Source organism: Zalophus californianus, chromosome 2 (genome assembly GCF_009762305.2).
Source record: "Zalophus californianus isolate mZalCal1 chromosome 2, mZalCal1.pri.v2, whole genome shotgun sequence".
NCBI classification, from domain to species: domain Eukaryota; kingdom Metazoa; phylum Chordata; class Mammalia; order Carnivora; family Otariidae; genus Zalophus; species Zalophus californianus.
The window spans coordinates 129,445,727-129,466,175 of NC_045596.1; the positions used below are offsets into that span (position 1 = coordinate 129,445,727).

At 38.1% G+C, this 20,449-nt stretch overlaps 1 protein-coding gene across 1 annotated transcript in view; it reads right to left on the reverse strand.

The window, feature by feature from the left end:
- DCHS2 (dachsous cadherin-related 2) overlaps positions 1–20,449 on the reverse strand; it is a 247,311-nt gene that overhangs the window by 29,399 nt on the left and 197,463 nt on the right. The window contains 1 exon segment of the mRNA XM_027597418.2: positions 1,902–2,015. Within this exon segment, the coding sequence (XP_027453219.2) occupies positions 1,902–2,015 (114 nt within the window).

Sequence of the window (20,449 nt, forward strand, 5' to 3'; positions counted from 1 at the left end):
AATGGATAAATAAGTTGTGACATAGACTTAAAGCAGAAGGCCATAAAGAACTGAAAGTGAAAGAGACCCATCTGCATGCATTAACACGAAAGATTCTAATTTTGAATAAAAAGAATTGAATCCCAATAAAATACACAGACTATTAATCCATTTATATAAAATTAAAAAATAAACCAAACAGTTTTATTGTAGAGAAATGCATTTACTATAAGTCACAAAGGAATGATTATCCCTGAAGTAGGGACACTAGTCAGCCTGCAGCCGTGGACAGAAAGGAAGCCATCGGAAAAGGGCTCAAAGGAAGCATTGACAATAATGGCTGTGCTCTGGTTTATAACCTTGGCAGCAGGTACATACCTTCTTTGCTACTCCACTCTAATGTGTGCATAATGGCATATGCACCACAAACCACAAAATGTTGAGCAAAAGAATCAAGTCACAGACGAGAGGACATTAGCATGATTCTATCATGATGTTTCAACCAAGGTAAAAGGACATAACACATCATTTAGAGATTCAGACACAGTTGGAAAATTATCAAGAAAGAAAGGCAGTGATCAATGCCAAACTCAGATGATTGGTTATGGATTGCCTTGGGTCAAAGTAGAGAGACACAGGGACTTCCTGTGGTTCCAGTAATGTCTCATCTCTGGAGATGGATGGCAAGTACATGGCTATTAAAGAATTTTCTATGTTTTAGCATATCTTCTTGCAGCTGTTTCACAATAAACTTGTGAAATAAACTTCAACATAAATAAATATTTAATTGAAAAGTGAAGAGTTTTTTGTGGAAGTCCTCTTTGGACTAACCCTAGGCATATTTTACCTGAATTTTAGAGACTCCTGAAAAAATAAGGCCAAGCCTGGGCTGTGTTAAGGGTGAGGTGACAGAAGGATGTGGGTAGCCTGGGAAATTGTACAAACTCTGCTACTCTCCTTCTTCTAAACATTCTAATCTCAGCTCCTTTCCCAGGACCTTCAGACCCGTGGACTGCTAGAAGCTTAAGGCTGGACGATGTTCACAAAGGCCTTCTTGTCAACAGGCTTCCTGCACCACCCTTTAACCAAACGATGGGGCAAAGAGATGAAGAGCTAGCAGGCTACCTCAGAAAGGCTGCTGACCAAAGCTGGTATGGACCAGAGTCATAAAACTACCCGGGATGAGAAGGCCTTTGCTTAAGAAACTACTCCCTCTCAATTCTTCCCATGTGCATGTAGTACAGATTACATAAGGCCGTTGTATGGTAATATAGAAATTATTAAAAACATTCTTCTTGAGGTTTGACAACGCAGCAGTAGATATGTATCTACTACATAGTTGTTAGTCAAAAAAGTATGTTTCAAATAATCAATTGGTATTCATTTAAAACACAATAATGGTCTTATTAAAGTTAAATTTAATACATGCTGTATTTGGAAGTAATTTCTTTACCATCACATAGAAACCTTTCCAGCTGTCCTTTTTTGTTGCATTGTTGACATTCAGTGGCGAATTAGAAGAATCTCATGATGAAAATGCCCTATAGCTAGACATGTGTGGTTATTTTCAATTCAAACTCAATATTGATGGTCTGTCTTCTATATCTCCCATTTTCCCAAATAGACGAGTAAATTATAAGTAGAAACCAGTTTATCTTCAAAAATTCAAAGGGTAGGCTAGGTACTGCCAACTGTGAAGAACAGGATTCTTAGCAAGTACATGTAAACAAATAAGTAGTCTTGATTTCCCACAATTTCTCATCAGCTACCATAAAAAAAATTGTCTCTTACTTCTTTTTTAAATTATTTACCTCTAATTTTTCTATCTTTCAAGTTTTGAGTTTCCTCTGCAGAAGAATTTCTTACTAGTAACATTAAATGAAGCAGAAAAAAAAAGCTATGACAGGAGAGAGAAGGATCACCTGAGTTGGAGCACAGGGAAAAAACTCCGTCTTCATTTCCACTAAAAATGGAATATTTAATGCTGTCTTGTGTTGGGTCAGGAGCAACAGCTTTTACAGTCACAATAGAAGTACCTGTAAAAAATAGGTAAAAAGAACTTTAGGAAAAGAAATTTCAGGGAAAAACAAGAGCAAACACTGGGTATTTATTATTTGCTTACTACATTTTCATCTGTTCATTCATTCAGTGATTAGTCATTGAGTGTCTTCAATAAGCCAGATCCCATGCTAGGTGCTGGACACAGAGTGACAAGTTAGGAAAGATCTCTATCTTACGGCGATCATTAACTAAAGTAAGGAGACAGATGACCATTAAACAGATACATAATCAAAGTAGATTTCAGATGTGCTAAGTTCCCTGGAAGAAAAAAAAACAATGCCATGTGATAGAAAACACTTTTTTATGTGTGTGTGTGGGGGGGGGCAGACATATAACATTTCAAGTTATAGGAACAAATTGATTCCCAGCATGAAAGAAGAATCAGCAAGCACTGATAAAGGCAATGAGACAATTGGTGTGATTAGAACTGGGATTTCACTGGAAGGTTCTCAAGAATCCATTCTGGCCTCAAGTTAGCACTTTGTTGTCTTCATGTGTAATATCTCATGCCCTTTGCTGTTCACCTCTGTTTTACTTCCTATCTTGGTTGCCCATTTGTCCTTCTCCTTTAACTGCCTGTCCTTTCAAATTATTTTTTTATTTAATCAACTTTATTAAGGTAACATTTACATACAATAACATACACATATTTTAAGTATACAGTTATATATATACATATATACATACATACGTATACAACATATATGTATATATACAATTATATACGTGTATAGTTTTAACAACTATATACACCTGTGTAACCACCATCAGAACCAAGCTGTAGAATATTTCCATCACTCCAAAAAATTCTCTCTTGACCTCTTGCAGCCAGTTTTCTCTTACTTCTGGTCCCAGGCAATCACTGATTTACTTTCTGTTACTTTGTTTTGCCTCTAAAATTTTATACACATGAAAATTATACAGTATCTCTCTTCTTTTGATCAGCATTATCTTTTAGGAATCAAGCATGTTATTCTGTGTATTAAGAGCTCATTACATTTTTTATTGTAGAGTGTATTCTACTGAATGGACATACCACAATGTGTTGATCCATTTTTCCATATATGGACATTTGGATTGTTTTCGGTTTGGGGCTGTTACGAATAAAGCTGCTATGAACATCCATGTAATAGTGTTTGTGTGGACACACGTTTTCATTCCTCATGGGTAAACACCTAGAGTGAGTGTGTGTTTAACTTTATAAAAAACTGCCAAGCTATTTCCCAAAGTGGTGCTATACCATCTTACATTCCTGCTAGCAAGATATGAGAATTCCAGTTGCTGCATATCCACTGGTATCATCAGCCTTTTTAACGTCAGTCATTCTAGTGGAGGTGTGGTAGTTCTCGCACTGTGGTTTTAATTTTAATTTCCCTGATGTCTGATGATGTTGTGAATCTTTTCATGCGCTTGTTGGTCATTTTCACTCTTTTTTAAGATTCATCTTTGTTCTTTGGCTTTTGTTCAGTATTTACCCACCACTTCTGAGAAACTTTTTCATAGTTCTTTACTGGTCCTAATCCTCTTATCTTTGGCCTGTAACTTACAGGATCTACTTTGGATGCCCACTCTGGCAGTGATCCCTGCCTCTCTTCTTACTTTCATGCTCTCTGGCAGGATGCCACCTCTTGGCGAAGGTATGCATGTGGTACCGAATGGGAGATGGGAAAGAGGTGGGCTCTGCAAGAGGCGCTCTGGTTGCTAAATGTGCAGCAATGGGGGCCTGATTTAGGAGGGTGTCAGCAAGGCACAGGAGGAAAAGTGAAAGGAAGCATTTGATAAGAACCCAAGTGTTGATGTGGTGTCTGAGATGAGAACAGAGCAGGGATCATTAACTTAGATGCCTTTGAGTAAAAGTAAGAAGTGTGGACAAATGAAGGAGCCAGATGGGTAGAGGAAGCTGTCTGATGTGCCTGAGACACTCAGCTTCAACTCATCACTGCCAGTAGGGAAGAGAAAGCAGGCTTTTGGATGCTTGAAATTTTGGTCTTTTTAAGAGAAGCTCAAAAATTCATATTTATTTTCATGTGAAATCTCCCAATTTGTAAATGTCAGAAAATAATTTAATTTAGGGGAAAAACATAAGCCATCGTAGGGGCTGAACAAAACACAGCTGTGGCCTGGTTACAGGCCTGAGTCTGCTCATTTACCATCCCTGACAGAGAAGACACATCTCTCCTTTTTGTTATCAGCCCTTCTAGCACTTAGAGTATGGTACTTATTTGTCACCCATGAACTTGTACTGAACGTACTCATAGACTGATCTCATCTTTCCACGAAGTTGGACTAAATTCTGTGAGAGCACAGGAGGTTTTCTATATATTTGTGTTCTATATATTTCTGCAAGTCTAGATTAGTTTTGCTTCTAAAATTTCATGTACTTGAAAAATCATGAGTGGCTGCCTTCTTATGCTTAGCATGCCTTTTTGAGAATCACTCATATTGTTCTTTATATCAATAAGTGTGGGAAGAAAGGAGGTAATAGAGGAGATGGAGGAAGTAGGGGATGGAGATGCTCACTGAAGTGTTCTAGCTTGAGAGGCTTGAAGAATGCCTCTCTGCCTACAGGGCCCTTCTAAACCAGCAGCAATCATTAAAAAAAAAAAATCAGGGGCGCCTGGGTGGTGCAGTCAGTTAAGCCTCTGACTCTTGGTTTCAGCTCAGGTCTGATCTCAGGGTGGTGAGATCGAGCCCCATGTCAGGATCCATGCTCAGCTTGGGATCTGCTTGAACTTCTCTCTCCCTCTTCCTCTGCCCCTCCCCACTGTGCTCTTTCTCTCTCTCTCACTGAAATAACTAAATAAATCTTTAAAAAAATAAATTAAATATGGGGCGCCTGGGTGGTTCAGTTGGTTAAACCGCTGCCTTCAGCTCAGGCCATGATCCCAGGGTCCTGGGATCAAGCCCCACACCAGGCTCCCAGCTCATGCAGGAAGCCTGCTTCTCCCTCTGCCTGCCGCTCCCCCTGCTTGTACTCTCTCCCTCTCTCTCTCTCTCTCTCGCTCTCTCTGTGTGTCAAATAAATAAATAAAATCTTTAAAAAAATAATTTAAAAAATGAATTAAATAAATTAAAAAATCACTCACTGCTATAATACACTATCTGATAGTGGGATTTTCAGTAGTTAAAAAAAAAATAACACCTATTTAAGACCTCTGCTGAGCTTCCACATTGACTTCCACTGTGCAGGCCCCAGGGAACAAGCTCAAAAGCCATCTTGCTACAGGTTACAGTAAAAAAATCCCTAAGCCAGGCCAAATCAATAGATACTTTTTTTCCCCTCGATACTTAAAAGGGTTTCACTAAAAAGAAGAGAATAAAGAAAAGGCCCTGGAACACATAATATTTTCTCCAGGAGACTTCAAAGACAAATGCAATGATCACTATCCATATTAAAGGAAACAAGTACGTGATATTATTCACAAAACTGAAAAGTCATTGAGAAAAGGCATAAAATAGAACTCATTATGGAGAAAGAATGGGAAAACCAAAACTGGATATATTACTCTCTTTAAAATGTTATGTTTAACACAAACTGTGACAAAGTTTTAAAATCATTTATTGAGGCTTCCAAATGGTGGTTCTTTTCAAGCCAGTTATGAAGTCATTTAGTGACAATGTAAAGAATTTTAATTAATCATGGTGGAATCAAGTTGCTGCACATGTTGAGAATGTTTCAAGTTGCATTATAATCTGAGACTTATCTTTGTTACACTTTAGGAGACATATTGTTAATATAAAAATGCCTTACATTTTCAGTAGGAATATGCCTTCATAGTAGTGCAGTATGTTTTGTCTTTAGCGCTCAATCACAATTCTGTGCTTCCTGATACAATTTAGTTTTTAAGTACAAGAAATTTTATTTCAACTGGCTTGTCATATGTTCTTAAGAATGGCAGTAAGAAGAGAAACAGCTATGCAGGCAAGATGTATGGTCTTGCTGATGGCCTTTTCTCCATGGCTTAGGATGCTTTAATTATATGCCAGATTACAAAATAAAACATGCAGATCACTTGCATGTAAAAAAATAAAGATGAGCACAGAATTGCAAATAAGAATCACATATGGACTCCCTCATAAAAGGAACAATCTTATTTTTACTGCAAATAAGATGTTCACAATATCAAATTAAATTGTAGCACACAAAGAATTTCATTCAAAATACTTCAAACTAGATGCTAAAGTCAGCAAAGAGTGGCAAATATTTATATATCTTCTTCCTCAGATGAAGTTTAAATTTGAGACTGTCCCCCAAAAGAGGAAATATCTAAAGGATCCTTCTAAGTCTTGGCTTATCTGTGCTAATTTTACTGAATTTACTTAATTTATTTTTTAAAGATTTTGTTTTTTTAAGTAATCTCTGTACCCAACATGGGTCTCAAACCCACAACCCCAAGATCAAGAGTTGCACAGTCCACTGACTGAGCAAGTCAGACACCCCAGCTTATTGTGCACATTTATTTATTTATTTATTTATTATTTACTTGAGAGGGAGAGAGAGAGAAAGCATGCTAGGCAAGGGAGGGGCAAAGGGAGAGGGACAGAGAGAATTTCAAGCAGGAGCCTGTCATGGGGCTTGATTTGAGCATAGAGTATAGAGCCTGCCATGGGGCTTGATTTGAGCATGGAGTATGGAGCCTGTCATGGGGCTTGATTTGAGCATGGAGTATGGAGCCTGTCATGGGGCTTGATTTGAGCATGGAGTATGGAACCTGTCATGGGGCTTGATCTCACAACCCTGAGATCATGACCTGAGCTGAAATCAAGAGTCAGATGCTCAGCCGACTGAGCCACCCAGGTGCCCCATGCACATTTTAGATAAAAGTCTGTCTCTGGGCATCTAGAGAAGATTTAAAATTACTGTTCATTTTGCACAGAGGTAGAAATGATAAAATGAAAACCAACACTGTACCTTTAACTCCCATGAGGCAATTGAAACATACAGAAAAATTTACATTTTCAGCTTTTATGAATTTTACTTTAAGTCTAATATTGCATCAAAAAGTATAATACATTCAATGTTCTTGTTTTTTCTTCTTTACAATCAGTTAAAAAATTAATACCATCTGTAGCAGCAGTGAACTATCTATTTAAAAGCAGAATTATGTAACAATTAATGTTATGTGACTAGAAAAATCAATATTCATGGACGTATTTAGGTAAAATAATAATAAAAACATTTTATTCAGAGCTGTTCATGAGTAAGTACTTGTAGAGTTTTAGTTTTGTCATTTCTAAGCAATGCAAGTATTTTCTTATTGATGACTGACTTGAGATTTTTTTAAACGTTTGGATGATTTTGAATTGTCCATTATCTTTTAATCACCCAGCCACTGAAATGCTGAACATATTTCAGGCATTTAAGAAAGTTGGGAGTGAGGTCAGCAAGATGGCTGAATAAAGCCTAAGACCTCAACCCCTATGAAGAAACTGAACGAACAGCAACAGTATATGATCCAAAAAGCTTTTATGAAAACTCCAGGCCAGAAGGGAGTGGTATGATATATTCAAAGTGTTGAAAGAAAAAAACTGCCACCAAGAATACTATATCCAGTAAAACTGCCCTTCGGAGATGAGAGAGAAATAAAGATCTTCTCAGATAAACAAGAGCTGAGAGAGTTCACTATCACTAAACCTGCCTGACAAGAAATGTTAAATGTTTCCAGTTGAGATGACACGAGACAGCAATGTGAAAGTATATGAAAATATGAAGCTCTCTGGTAAAGGTAAATATATAGACAAATACCAAATCTCATAACACTGTAACGGTGGTGCATAAATCACTTTTAATTCTGGTATAAAATTTAAGAGATAAAAGCATAAAAAATAACTATAACTATAAAACTATGTGAATGCATAGAAATATAAAAAGATGTACTTTGTGAAATCAATAACATAAAGTGGGAAGGAGAAGTAAAGGAACAGAGTTTTTGGATGTGATTGAAGTTAAGTTGTTACTAGTTTAAAACAGATTGTTAAAACTATAAGATGTGTTCCATAATCCCCATGGTAACCACAAAGAAAATATCTATGGAAGAAACACAAAAGGGAAGAATGAAGGGGTGGAAATTGGAGGGGGAGACGAACCATGAGAGACTATGGACTCTGAGAAAAAAACTGAGGGTTCTAGAGGGGAGGGGGCTGGGGGGATGGGTTAGCCTGGTGATGGGTATTAAAGAGGGCACGTTCTGCATGGAGCACTGGGTGTTATATGCAAACAACGAATCATGGAACACTACATCAAAAACTAATGATGTAATGTATGGTGATTAACATAACATAATAATACAAAAAAATAAAAATAAATTAAAAAAAAGGAAATAAGACGGGACTCAAAACATGTCACTACAAAAAACCCAATGAAACACAAGGGAAGGCAGCAAGAGAAGAAAAGAACAAAACGAAAAACATACAGAAAATAATTTAAAAGGGGCAATACTAAGTCCTTTCCTATCAGTAATTTTTTTCAAAGATTTTGTTTATTTATTTGACAGAGAGAGACACAGCGAGAGAGGGAACACAAGCAGGGGGAGCGGGAGAGGGAGAAGCAGGCCTCCTGCTGAGCAGGGAGACTGATGCGGGGCTTGATCCCAGGACCCTGGGATCGACCTGAGCCAAAGGCAGACGCTTAACGACTGAGCCACCCAGGGGCCCCTCCTATCAGTAATTTTTAAAAATGTAAATGGATGAAACTCTCCAATCAAGAAACATGGAATAGCTGAATGGATTAATAAAAATAACATTCAAGTATATACTGCCACCTAGAAACTCACTTTAGATATATAGACAGATATAGGCTGCAGGAGGAAAGATGGAAAGAGATATTCCATGCAAATAGTATCCAAAAGGCAAGAACTGTGGTTATACTTAGACAAAATAGAGCGTAAGTCAAAAACTGTCATGGGACAAAGAAGAATGCTACATAAAAAGTTCTATTCACCAGGAAGATATAACAATTATAAATATATATGCACTTAACAGCAGAGCACCTAAATATATGAAGAAAACACTGACAGAATTGAAGGGAGAAACAGATAGTAACACTATAATAGTAGAAGAGTTCAATACTTCACTTTCAATGATGGATAGAGCAACCAGATAGAAGATCAATAAGGAAATGGAGGACTTGAAAAACATTATAGACTAATTGGACCTAAGAGACATACACAGAACCCTCCAGCCAACAACGGCAGAATATACATTCTCAAGTATATTACACATTCCCATATATACACTGAAGTGCACATGGAACATTCTCCAGAACAGATCACATGTTAGGGCAAAGCACTAGTGTTAACAACTTTAAGAATATTAAAATCATACCAAGTATCTTTTCTGACTACGATGGAATGAAAATAGAAATCAATAGCAAAGGAAAACTGGAATATTCATAAACACATGGAAATTAAATAACACACTCTTGAACAACTAGTAGGTCAAGGAAGAAATCTAAAGGGTAATTAGATAATATCTTGAGACAAATGAAACAAAAGCACAACATACCAGACATGGGCTATAGCAAAAGCAAGACCAAGAGGGAATTTTACAACAATAAATATCTACATTAAAAAAAGAAGGAAGAGGGGCACCTGCGTGGCTCAGTCGGCTAAGCAGCCAACTCTTGATTTTGGCTCAGGTCATGATCTCAGGGTCCTGGGATCAGGCTCGCATCAGGCTCTGCGCTCAGCAGGGAGTCTGCTTGAGGATTCTCTCTCTCTTCCTCTCCCTCTGCTCCTCCCTCCCTCCCCCTACCCTTAAATAAATCTTTAAAAAAAAAAAGATGAAAGACTGCAAATCAACAACCTAACTTTACCCCTCAAGGAACTAGAAAAAGGATCAAACTAAAAGCAAAGTGGGCAGAAAGAAAGAAATAATAAATATTAGAACAGAAATAAGTGGAATAGAGAGTAAAGAACAAGAGGAAAATCAATAAAACTAAAGAGTTTAAGATTTTATTTATTTTTTTGAGAGAGAGGAGAGAGTGCGTGTGTGCACACGCTTGAACACAAGTTGGGGGGAGGGGCAGAGGGAGAGGGAAAGGGACGAGCAGACTCCCCATTAGCAGGGAGCCTGACATGGGGCTCCATCCCAGGACCCTGAGATCATGACCTAAGCTGGAGGCAGACGCTTAACCAACTGAGCCACCCAGGTGTCCCAAAACTAAGAGTTTTTAAAACAATCAGCAAAATTGACAAATCCTTAGCCTAGACAAAAAAAAGTAAGAAGCCTCTAATAACAAAAATCAGAAATGAAAAAGGAGGGGTGCCTGGGTGGCTCAGTGGTTAAGCGTCTGCCTTCTGCTCAGGTCATGATCCCAGGGTCCTGGGATCGAGCCCCGCATCGGGCTCCCTGCTCCGCGGGAAGCCTGCTTCTCCCTCTCTCACTCCCCCTGTTTGTGTTCCCTCTCTTGCTGTGTCTCTCTCTGTCAGAAAAAAAAGAAAAGAAAGAAAAGAAAAAGGAGATATTACAAATGATGTCACAGAACTAAAAGGTATCATAAGAGAGTACTATGAACAATGATACACCAACAAATAAGATAACCTAGGAGAAAAGAATACATTTCTAGAAACACACACTCTATCTATCAAAATTGAATCTGAAGAAAGAAAAAAATTCTGAATAGATGTATAACTACTAAGGAGATTGAATCAATAATCAAAAACTTCCCCATAAAGAGGATCAGATGGCTTCACTAGTGAATTCTAACAAACATTTAAAGAAGAATTAAAACCAATCTTTCTCAAACACTTCCAAAAAATTGAAGACAACACTTGCAAACTTATTTTATGAGGCCAGCATTACTCTGATACCAAAACCAGATACCACAAGGAAACTACAGACTAATATCCCCGATGAATCTAGATGCCAAGATCCTCAATACAATTCAGCAAACTGAATGCAACAGCACATTAAAAAGGATCGTATGTCATAACAATGTGGGATTTATCCCTGGGATGCAACAATGTTTCAATGTATGAAAATCAATGTGATATACCATCTTAACAAAATAAAGAATAAAAATCACATGATCATCTCAATACATGCAGAAAAAGCATTTGGCAAAACTCACACGCATGATAAATACACCCAATAAACTAGGAACATAAGGAAATTACCATATGTAATAAGGGCCATAGAAGAAAAGCCCATAGCTCTAACATCCTATTCAACAGTGAGATCAAAAAGTTTTTCAGCCAGGAATAAGGAAAGAATGCTCACTCTCACCACTCCTATGCAACCTAGTACTGAAAGTCCTAGCCAGAGAAATCAGGCTTTGAAATTAAAAGCCTCAAAATCGGAAAAAAAGAATAAAATGATTCTTGTATTTAGTGACATGATCTTATATATAGAAAACCCTATAGATTACACACACACACACACACACACACACACAGTTAGAACCGATAAATGAATTAAGCAAAGTTGTAGAATACAAAATCACCACACAAAAATCAGCTGTTTCTATGCACTAACAGTGCATGATCTGAAAAAGAAATTAGGAAAACAATCCCATTTACAATAGCATGAGTAAAAATAGGATAAACTTAACCAAGGGGGCAAAAGTCTTGTTCACTAAAAACTACAAAATATTGCTAAATTATAGAAGACACAAATAAATGGAAAAAAATATTCTCTGTTCATGTAGTGCAAGACTTACTACAAACAAAACAACCTACAAAATCAATACAATCCATGTCAAAATTTCAATGGCATTTTTTACAGAAATAGAAAAAAAGAATTTTAAAATTCATATGAAATTTTAAATTACTCCAAATAGCCAAAACAATCTTGAGGAAAAAAAAGCTGGAGGCTTCACACTTACTAACTTCAACAGTACAGAGCTACGGTAATCAAAACAGTGTGATGCCGATATAAAGATAGATGTATAGAGACCAATGGAACAGAACAGAGATTCCAGAAAAAAAAAACCCTCGTGCATATTTTCAAATGATCTTGGCAAAGGTGCCAATGCTACACACTGGGGACAGGCTAGTCTCTTTAACAAATGGTATTGGATATCCACATTGAAAACAATGTATTTGGATCTTTACCTTACCACATGCTCAAAAATTAAGTCAAAAAGGATTAAAGACCTAAACGTAAGACACGGAACTGTAAATATCCTAGAAGAAAACTTTTAGGGGGAATGCTTCATGACATTGGATTTGGCAATGATTTCGTGGATATGACAGTAAAAATACAGGCAACCAAAGCAAAAGTAGATGAATGGGCCCACATCAAAATGAAAAGCTACCACACAACAAAAGAAACCATCAACAGAGTGAAAAGGCAACCTATGGAAAGGGAGAAAATATCTGCAAACTCTTTATGTGGTAATGAGTTAATATCCAAAATATATAAGGTACTCTAGCAAAAAAAAAAAAAAATTTTTTTCAAAAGATGCTCAACATCGTTGATCATCAGGGAAATACAAATCAAAACCACAATGAGATATCACCTCACACCAGTTAGGATGGCTGCTATAAAACAAAAACCAGAAAATAATAAGTGTTGGTGAAGATATGAAGAAATTGGAATCCTTGGACACTGTTGGTGGTGTTACAAAATGGTGTAGCCACTATGGAACACAGTATAAAATTTCCTCTAAAAATTAAAATTAGAGCTGTCATATGATCCAGAAATCCAACTGGGTGTATATCCAGAGAACTGGAAACAGGATCTCAAAGAGATGTCTGCACACCCATGTTCACTGCAATGTTATTTACAATAGCCAAGAGATAGAAACAACCTAAATGTCCTTCGATGGATGAGTGGATAAAGAAATGTAGTATACACATACAGCAAATATTATTCAGCCTTTAAAAAGAAGGAAACCCTGGGGCACCTGGGTGGCTCAGTCGGTTGAGTGACCAACTCTTGGTTTCGGTTCAGGTCATGATCTCAGGGTCTTGGGCTCCACCCTCAGTGGGGAGTTTGCTTGAGAGTCTCTCCCTTTCCCTCTGTCCTTCTCCCCCACCCCCAGCTCACTCCCTCTTTCTCTCTCAAATAAATAAATCTTTTTTTTTTTAAGAAGGAAATCCTGTCATAGGCACTGATGAACCTTGATTTTATAAATGAACCAGTCACAAAAAGACAAATACTTTCTGACTCCACTTACATGAGGTTTCATAAATGAACCAGTCACAAAAAGACAAATACTTTATGACTCCACTTACATGAGGCATCTAAAGTAGCCATACCCTTAGAAGCTGAAAGTAGAGTGGCAGTTGCTAGGGGCTGGAAGGATCGAAATGATTTGTTGTCCAATGAGTATAGCATTTCAGTTTTAAAAGATGAAAATGTTCTAGAAATCCATTGCACAATGATGGGCCTACCATTATCACTACTGTACTGTGCACTTAAAAAAATGGTTATTTATGATGGTGAATTTTATGTCTTGTGTTTCTTACCACAATAAAAAAAGGAAGAAAAGTTGATTTTTCCCTCCTACCTTCCCATCATCAAAAATGACTGAACATATGTTACTAAAGCTTTCCAAAAAATTCACCCCTGGGATGAGACAAAGCATGGAAAATCTCAAAACAAATAATTTTCCATAATTAGTGAACAGATGAAAACCATGTTTTAAAACATAAATGGTATGAAATCTTGAACACATTTGCTTTTGTGAACACCTACGGAAATAATAGAGGAAGCTATACAAAGTGCTTATTGCCCTTTTATGAGCTTTAGGAAAAGAGAGATGTGGAAGAAAACCAATATAGAATTAATACATGAAACGAGAAGTAAACAAAATTAAGTCTGAAATGTATTTTTAATGGGATTACAGACTTTAGTGGCCAACTTTTTTAAAAGGAGGATTATCTATAAATGGATTCAATCCTTTGAAATTCATTCATAACAACTTAGAGAAAAGCAGGTGCTAAAGTGATCCCTTGATCTGTTCTGACTACCCCTTTTTGTGATTTACAGACTATTTAAAGCATGAGGTTGAAAATTTTCAGTATTGCTTCAATGTTGGATCAGACTCCAAATCTTGTCTGCAGACCCAGTGCTGCTAGTCTCCCCTCATTTGCTAGTGATTCCCTCTCTAGTCTGCATCCCTAGGTTCATGACCAGACTTCAAATTCCCTTCATTTTCAAGAGCTAGCCTTTTTCTCCTTTGCAGCTCCCAAGTCAGCCAGAATCCAGAGCCTGCCAGTGTCCAGAGAGAAAGGCTGCACAATTTTTCTATACGAGTGATTCTCGACTTTGGTTGTTAGATACCCGGCACATTTCCAATTACTTCAAGAAACAATGCAAATGTCTCCCAAAAAATCTTAAAAATATGCTTTACTTAGATTAAAGAGAGGCCTTTTAAGATGTTGTTAGCTGCCACATAATGAGTACTATACTAAACTATTTCAATGATTCCATTTGACTGTCACAGCTTTATGGAGATGTATTGCTGTCCTTAAAAGACATAAATTTGAAACCAGGGCTCAACATCCAGAAATAATAGATACTAATTGAAAACAAAAAGGAAAGAGAGGAAATCCTGATATTTCTAAGTGTTTTATTCTGTTTTTTTACTGAAAGATAAATGACATTTCTTGGTAAACTTTACAGTGCTATCAATCACAAATGTCCAAATCTCTTCCAGCTTTCAAAAACAGAACAAAATGCCCCTGTGATCTTCAGGACTCTTCAAGACATTGCCACGTTCCTTTGTCACCCTTCAAGGCCAAGCTTTGTGGAAACAGACTGAATCCCCCACCCCCAATTTGCTCTGCGCTTCCCTGTACTTTGGCTTCTAAAATAAAGTTCTAGACACTTCATTCTCCTACTGTTCCCAATCTTCTCTGAAGTTACTACATTCTATTTGGCTGCACACAGTTTCTGGAAGCAGCCACAGCTGACTCTGGAGTGCATTTAGGTGGTCTCAGCTCCTGGTCTCTATTCTTGGCCAAATCCTGAACTTGGCCAAACACCAGAGCAAAGTTATTCTTCAGACTCTCCCAGCCCCTGATGTGGCTAATTGTGTCATTTTCTCTTATTGTCTTATCCTTTATATTTGATGCATGGACTTAATTTTTTAAAGAAATGCCTTCCTTTCTACCATGTTCTTACCTCCTGACACCAAGATAACATCTGAAGACCATGTCAGGTAACACTCCCCAACTCCATGGATGAGAGGTTCTTTGAGTGCCGGGGGACAGCCCACTTGGGGACAGGCCTCCGACAGGCCTCCAGCAGTGCTAGCTGTCACCTTTCAGTCCTTTTCTTACCTAATCTCTGCTGCAAGTTAGTAGTTGTTGACCACTTCCTGCTTCTTGGATGTGTCACTTTCCTGTTGCTCTAACACCACCCTCCCAGGAATTGTCAGTGGTGCCCCTGCCTGCCCCTCCACCTGTCTCTTTGGTAGATGCATTACTTCAACCTCCATAAAACACTGCCATTACTTTGAATTTCTTCCAGGCCTTCTCTCTACCCCTGTCCTTGGCCTGCATGCATAATTATGTTGGAGTTTCTACCAATTCACAATGTCTGGTGTATCTTCAAAAATCTCATTTAATTGGCTGGAGGTTGTGGATGTCTAGGTAGCAGTAATTTTTTTTTAAAAGCTCCCCAGGTATCTCTATGGTGATTTACCATGTGGATTACCACAGCATCCTCCTAATTCCGATCTCTCCCCAGGCCTTCACAAGACATCCAAAGTCAGCTAGATATAAAAGCTGTTTTGGCACTCTTTTGGTAATTTAAAGGTCATCAACGTCACCCTGGAAAGCTCACGAGAGCCTCTCTGTTTAGGATTAACAAGCAACTGTCTGATTATGAGCTTGTCTTCCCTGTGTCCTTTGTCCTAGAAAGAGAGACCGGGTCATCCTGGCATGACTGTTGTAATTCACATGGTGATCCTAGTTCTTCATATACATAAAAACTGACATTCTGGCCTACATATCAGGCTCTTTCATATTGGTTAGTAAGTCCCAACACTGCGGGAAGAACTCCCTGGTTTGTATATAAGATGCGGTCTTGAGCCTATAATGGCTGAGACCCAGATGTGAGACTGGGGTTAATTTGCAAAGAAGAAAGCTGCCTTATGAAGTATTTATATATTTTTTTAATTTATTTTATTTATTTTAGAGAGAGACAAACAGAGAGAGCATGAGAGAAGGGGCAGGCAGAGGGAGAGGGAGAGAATCTCAAGCAGACTCCCAGCTGAGCATGGAGCCCGATGTGGGGCTCGATCTCAGGACCCTGAGATGATGACCTGAGCTGAAACCAAGAGTCAAGGCTTAACCAACTCAGCCACCCAGGCACCCCAAGGTGTTTATCTCCTTCTGAGACAGGCTGACCCCGCCTAAGGCATTCTTCTCTATCTCCTCCAGAGCTCTCTTAGTGGGAGGAAAGGTGAGGAAATTCTAACGGCTGGTTAGATAGCACTCACGCCAACGAGTTTCATTCCAAATATGAGACTGGCCTTAAATAAAATAATGAAAAGGGGATGACAGGTAATAATTGCTTCTCTTTTCTTCATGATCATAAAAATGTATATGTTGGTCCCTGTTCCAAAGTTGTGGATGGCATAGATTATGGGAACTCTTCCCATAACTTCCACAGTTATGGGAACTTTGTCACCTTAAGAAGTATAACTGTTATCTTGTTTGGAGACAGAAGGGAGCAGAATGGAATAATAGGGTTTTACACACCACAAGTATTTCACGGTTGTTATAGAATTGCTGTGTAATAACTGGTTGCTCTGGTAGGAGTTTATACCCAGTGAACTTGAGAGATTTCAGTAAAGGATTTGAGACAGAAGGAGGATAGCAATAAGAACAGTAAAAACAATGACTAGCACACTATATGACCTCATTTAGTCCTTACAGCAGCCCTGTGAGGAAATCATTATCCTGTCCACTTTATAGGAGGAGAAAGAGAGCTTGTTCCCTGTGAGTATGACCCACTCAGCTATATTACCTGCTCTCACACCATACTCCACATCCATGTGTCCAGCTTACCAAGAGCCAAAATTTACTAGATCAATTGCCAAAGGGCCAGAAGAAGGGGTTGTCCTCTGAACCATCAAGATCAGATTTGTCTGATACAAAATTAAATATACATAATTGACTAGTTAGAATGCCCCCATGGATCACGTTTTAATTTTATTTCAAGATTTTTAAGGTCTGAGTATTTACTTTTAACCACAGCATCCATACAATCCATAACTTCATTTTTCCCCCTCATGGTAACTAAAGGAAATGCATGAAGTTGTGACTAGTCCATGCTGGGGACTGTGACTGCTGATTCAGCCTCATCAGGATACCCAAAGCATTGGGAGTGAAACAAGAAATAAATGCTGGCTTCTAGAAGGTTCATTTAAATTGTTTAATGGATTGAAACACCACAGACAACCAAGAGGTTTATTTTTCGCTTCAAAAAATTCAGGACAGTTAGATTTCCCCTCACCTGGGTTGAAGAGGAACAGTGGCAAGAGTAAAGAGAGGGGAATCACTTGGATTTCAAGTCTCTTTCCTGTTGCTGTACAGGCAGCCTCTCCCTTACAGGCGAATGGTATCCTGTAGAGTGACTCTTTCTGTGAGTAGGGGAACTTACCATGGCCAACTCTTAAAGAGATTTTACCTGTCAAAGAGCTGCTTTTCAAATGGGAACTATATACTGAACTATTTATCATTTTAAACAGTTGATTTTAAGTCTAATGTTGTCAGTAGGTGAATGCAATGTTGGTTATTATTTTTTAAGATTTTTATTTATTTGTCAGAGAGAGAGAGAGAGAGAGAGCACACAAGCAGGGGGAATGGCAGGCAGAGAGAGAAGCAGACTTCGCACCAAACAGGGAGCCCGATGTGGGACTCGATCCCAGGACCCTGGGATCATGACCTGAGCCAAAGGCAGATGCTTAACGGACTGAGCCACCCAGGCATCCCAAATGAATGCAATGTAAATCAAGACTCAAACCTGTGGGCTTCCCAAGAAAGAAATGTTAAACAAATACAAATACATTGGAGTTATTTAACTTTTCATTTTCTTAAAAGAATATTGAATGTTAAAATTAGTTTGGGGTGATGAAAATTTATGATAATACAAAAAATAATTCATTCAGGATGTCAAGTGATACCTACTGATATTTGAGTAACCCACAGAAAATTTAAACCTCCAACAAGCACATATTTTTCATTTGAAAATAAAATTAAAAATTGAAGACATATTTGGGAGGAAATAATCCTGGAAGCTACAAAATGTTATTAAATAATTTATATCAAGGCCATTCTAGCACTAATCAATGGATTTACAGTCTTTTAAAACCACTGGAATTCAAAAGCAAAACAAACAAAAAAAATCACCTTCTGGTGTCTAGAATATGATCTGGCAGTCTGAACTGAATTCGGGTTGAGGCAAAGTTTTGGCCAGCTTGAAATGTCAATCAATACGTTATGCACCTTGACACTGTTTTTCACAGGAGGTTAGGAAATTCTGCCGAGCCAGGTGTAGGTTAGTTGCTTCTAATCAAATTCAACAGCATACTTCACTGCCATCTTTTCCTTCTCTCTTTCTCCTTCCTATTCGATGCCCAAAGTTTAGCTTCTCTCTCAATGTAGACTTTATGCTTCACTCATGTCATAGTTATTTTCACAGCGAGGTCCCAATCCGTTGCTTCAGATGTCTTGAAATGTATAGTTACCAGAATGTTTATGGATTCCACATGATCGTAGTACTGCCCAAGTATTTCTAGTTGTCTTTATGTGTAAGATTTAATAAATAGATTTTTAGAGCCTTCAGTTCTATTAAAAAGTAACAGTCAAATTTAATTTAGTAATTCTAAATACAAGAGGATTAAGAAGGACAACTCTGACCAGGGGTGAAAAAAACACAGTGATGTGGACAGCAGGATGAAGGCTTCCCATCCATTTATTCATTAGCTTTCCTGACTGAATCTCTAACAGGAGACTCACCTTCAGAAGTGAGAAAGTAATTTGGTCTTCACTGTCTTCTGCCCTCGCTTTTTATCTCAGACTAGGTTACTCTTAACCATATTGATTAATCCAACTGTGATGGCTTCGAGTAGATTGAAGGTGTACAGATTTAATGAGATGCTGCCTGAGTGATGGGCAACAGGCTAAAATCAAGGTCATTTCCTGCCATAATGGTTGCCTCCTATCAACAGAGTGAACCTGTGACATACCAGTGAATGGCACATGGTGAAAATGAAAATAGGTGCAAATCTTGCACTCCCACAGCAGTTTTTATTAGTGTGATTTTAATTCACTCCTGAATTCAACAACAAATATTATACTTACTAATCCATAACTTAATTTCATCTTGAAATGCTTTCTTTGGGGTGCCTTTGATATTGACTTTTACTTAGGTTTAATTCTATAAACAAGTTGATCCTGGGTGAGCTGAGAAAGAATCTTCTAACAATTAGGGAAAGCCCACGCACATTACTTAATATTTAGAAATGTCATTCACTAATGTCACAAGCATGATAACAATGATGATGTCCTTGCTAATTCTTTTGAGGAGTAATATATTTAATGCCTATTACTCTGCCAAATTTATACTGGATGTGAATGTTCACTAGTAGTGGTTGGAAACCCTATTATGTGAAGGACGACTGACTGAATTAAAGAAGGGGAAACTACTTGAGGAAAAGTCAAAGTCCCCTCCAGTGGTCTGCTAGTCCTTGGACCTCCTTTCTTACTATTCTTGCCCTTGCTTACTCTGCTCCGGTCACACAGTCCTCTTTGCTGTTCATTGAACAAACCAAGAAGGGTACCACTACATTTTCCCTTTTTTTTTCCCCCTGAAATACCCTACCCGCAAATATACTGTCTTCTCTCTTGAGGTCTTTGCCCAAATGTGCCTGCTCCATGATGCCCTCCCTTACCTACTATTTGTCACCATCTAAATATAGTTATTTATTAGGTTCTTTGACACTGTCCTTCTATCTCTGCTAGAATGTAAGCCTCATAAGGGTAAGTTCACTAATATATCCCAGTAGAAAAGTATCTGGCACTTGATAGTCATTAAAGAAAAATGCATGGAAGGAGCAAATAAAATATCTGAAGAGTGACTGCATAGTGGAGTGCTTCAGAGGGCAGAACTAGATTTATGAAGAGACAGAATGGAGGCAGAGTTAGGTTCCACATATGAATGACTTCCCAAATGAAGAGATTTTCCAACTTTGCCCTGCAGTCAAATCCCCTGCAGAGCTTGTTAAAAACAATTCCTGGACCCCAGACCTAATGAGGCAGAACCTCCACGGGTGGGTTACAGATCATTTGTTTCACGCCCAATTTCAAGAACCACCCTTCTAAACTCTCAGTCACCAAAATATTCAAGGAGAGACGGAAAGACCGAGTGTCAAGGATGTTTAGAGAAATGTTCATATTTGCACTGCAGATGAAGGCTGGGCTCAAAGATTCCGTAATTTTTAAAAAGATTT